The sequence below is a fragment of the Ruditapes philippinarum genome, unplaced genomic scaffold (genome assembly GCF_026571515.1).
Source record: "Ruditapes philippinarum isolate M1 unplaced genomic scaffold, ASM2657151v2 ctg23940_1_1_1_1, whole genome shotgun sequence".
Taxonomy (NCBI): Eukaryota; Metazoa; Mollusca; class Bivalvia; order Venerida; family Veneridae; genus Ruditapes; species Ruditapes philippinarum.
Genome location: NW_026865747.1, coordinates 1 through 3184, shown reverse-complemented (window position 1 = coordinate 3184; position 3184 = coordinate 1). Strand labels below are relative to the sequence as shown.

The 3184-nt window shown below is 36.1% G+C and overlaps 2 protein-coding genes across 2 annotated transcripts; both read right to left on the bottom strand.

Annotated features, from left to right (window-relative positions):
- Window positions 1-479: 479 nt before the first annotated feature.
- Window positions 480-1190, bottom strand: LOC132730160 (piggyBac transposable element-derived protein 2-like). The gene has a single exon (XM_060716016.1). It carries the CDS (start codon window positions 1188-1190, stop codon window positions 480-482), a length of 711 nt encoding a protein of 236 aa, XP_060571999.1.
- Window positions 1191-1213: 23 nt separating this feature from the next.
- Window positions 1214-2926, bottom strand: LOC132730158 (piggyBac transposable element-derived protein 3-like). The gene is made up of 3 exons (XM_060716015.1): window positions 2686-2926; window positions 2239-2476; window positions 1214-2092 (listed from the first exon to the last, which is right to left on the bottom strand). Exons 1-3 carry the CDS (start codon window positions 2700-2702, stop codon window positions 1214-1216), a joined length of 1134 nt encoding a protein of 377 aa, XP_060571998.1. The 5' UTR covers window positions 2703-2926.
- Window positions 2927-3184: the final 258 nt, after the last annotated feature.

The following is a 3184-nucleotide window of genomic DNA, read 5'->3' as shown; positions in this document are numbered from 1 at the left end:
AAATGGTAGTTAACCTAGACTTGCTTCCATTATACAATATCCACAATATCTGTTAATGTAACTTCAAGGGTGTGTTTAAGTCATATGAATTGTTTTAACCCATTTGTGCCGGAATTTTATTTTTATATAAGAAATGTATAAAACATATAGTAACCATATAGTTATAACATATATCCATTTATTTTTCAAATATAAGTACTGTATTTTTTATTTTAGTGTTTTAATATTTTGTCTACAAAAGTAGACAACAGGCGCAAATGGGTATATGTAAAACACATATAGAATATATGTCCAGATAACCTATTGTTGGTTTATTTTGATAACTTTTACTTGAAAAAATCCTTAAAGTTTATACAGGCAATGTTTTCTATTACTTTTCCTACAAAAGTAGACATTAGGCACAGAAGTGTTCACTCTGAAATTCATTCTGAATATGAATTATTATTGTTCATGTCTTTTGGCTTTGATCGTATGAATACCTAAACACTGTGAAACATTTCAAAGCATTTCCTGTGCACTCCAACATTACATTTGGAACATTGTGTCCTGCATTTTTTTCCACACAATGAACAGCGCACTTCTTTTGCTGGCTCTGCGTAATGATTTTTACCATCAAGTCGGATATGGTCTGGAATTCTTCTTGACAATGGCCTCATCCTACCTCTTGGTCTGCCAGGGCTGACAGCAGGTGTACGCCCCTGAGCAAGCAGCACAGTAACCAGAGCTCGTCTGACACCTAACAGATCTAATGGTTGCCTCAATCCTGCATCAGTAGCACGGTAAATGTGCCAGGTTTGCTGCACCGCAAGGTCAATGCAATACATAAACACTGGCCACCACCACTTCTTGGATCTGATAGAGATACGATACTTCTCAACATTTTGATCCATCCTGTCCACACCTCCCATTGTCTGGTTGTAATGCTTTAGAAGGTATGGCTGCGGAAGGCGCACCCTAGATTTTGCCTGCTTTGACCACCGTGTTGCTTGTTGCAATGGTTCAACTCCATGGCAATTTGACACCACATTCACTATATTGTTGTCATTCCACCTCACCACTATCAGACCTTTGTGTGCGTCATACCTTTTATCATAGTTTCCTCGTTGCGTTTTTCCCATGTCTTTTACATTTTTGACAGGACAATCTTCTATTCGGTTGGCACGGATGGTTCCTGTGCAAGATATTCCCATATCTGTAAGCCGGTCCACGAGCTTCAGGAAGTAAATAGATTATCAAAAGTCAGATGGTATGCATCATCTTTCTGCAGCTCTGAAAGCAGGTCCATAACTACTGCTCCGCCCATTCCAAGGAAGCCAGGATCATGGGTTTGGTGGCCTTTTGCCCCTTGATAGGGCTCAAATTGTAAAACATATCCAAGTGCTGTCGTTAACGCCCACATCTTATAACTGAACCTAATTGGTTTCCCACGAATAAACTGTTTCGCTCCGTGTCGCCCATAGTACGGGATCATGCTTTCGTCGATTGAAAGGTTTTTCTCTTTCAAGAAGTATAACAAGAAGCGCTCATTCAGCAGACATAGCAGTGGTCTTACTTTGCTAAACTTGTCCTCTCTGTCAAGATTGTTGTTATCGCAAAGATGTGCATATCGCACCAATATGTCGAATCTGTCTCGCGGCATTGTACGAGCTATTGCCTCATTCCTTACGTCATCATCCCGGCTCCAGAACTGTCTCCGTCTTGGCACAGTGTTATAGCCTGATATAAGCAAAATTGCTAGGAAGATCCTAATTTCTTGGGGTGAAGTTGAAAACGAATGGTTGCCTTTTGAACCAGCATATCTTATACTCTGTTCAACAATCATGTTGATCACGTCATCATCAAAAAATAAGTTGAAGATGCCATCTGGTGTTTGCGGCCATCGACTTTTGTCTATATTTGAGCCATGCCAAGTGAATCTGTCTTTATCTTGCTCAGGTAGATCTTTATTTTCCCACTTCCTCTTTACTGGTGCAGGTCGTTTGGGACGCGGAGCTGGATCCCGTAGTGCAATTCTTACTTGAGGTCTTTTTGCAATATTTGCAGGCACTTCGTATTCATCTGTATCAGAAGAATCTGAAGAATGGTCAGTTTCCTGAAAAATAAAATATGATTAATATAAAAAATCTTATTCTCAACTGGATTTACTGTACATTATTTACTTACTTGCTTCGTATTTATTTATTTATCTATTTATTATTTATTTATTTTATTTATTTATTTTATTTATTTATTACTAACTAGATCGGAGTCTGATGCTGAATCAACAACATGACGTCCATCTAGGCGAATAACTGTCGCTGTTGCTTGTTGGTCTAACTGACTTCCACTGAGGTTGTTGTAACCTACTTCTTCATCTTCACTTGCACTATCTTCATCTGTCAGTTCATCTACAGGAGGTGGTTGAACATGTATATCTGCCCTTTCAAAGTTACCTTCATCCTCAAGCATTGATATGATTTCATTTACTGTGTATCTTCTGTAAACAACAAAATATTTCATAATGATAAAACGTACCCATTTGATCCTATTGTCTACTTTTGTAGACAAAATCTAAATTGACTGTCATAACACATTTTATACATATTTCTGAATTATAAAACAGGAATTGAGCAGAAATATAATTATACAATATAAAACAATCATACTTTATGATATAAAATAAAAACAATATAAAGTTTTACATACCTGTTTCTGCTAGCCATTTTCAATAATATTTTCAAGGCAATTTTTATCACATTCTTGTTGAAAACACACTGCAAATAACGTAGTGGTCTGCATTTTGTCTAGCAAAATAGTCCAATTAACGCTTATCATGACAACAAGTATAGAATAACAATGATAAACAAATGTGCGCTCATAATTAGGTCCTAGTGTACTGATAACTGCTAGTGTCTACAAAAGTAGACAACAGGCGCAAATGGGTTAAAACTGTCGGCGTCTTATTTCCATTCAATATATATTGATATATTTACCCTTCAAACCCAAATTATATAGAATTTATACAGAAATTCATACTAGGACTTTAAAAATTGTGATTTTAGCGTGATTTGAGTACAAATGACCATTTCAATATTTTTATCATTAATTTTCTTGCGTATCCCTTTAATATATATATATATATCAAATGAAAATGAAATGAAAGTTTTGTCATTTACTATGATCAAGAAATATTTAAAATTCAATC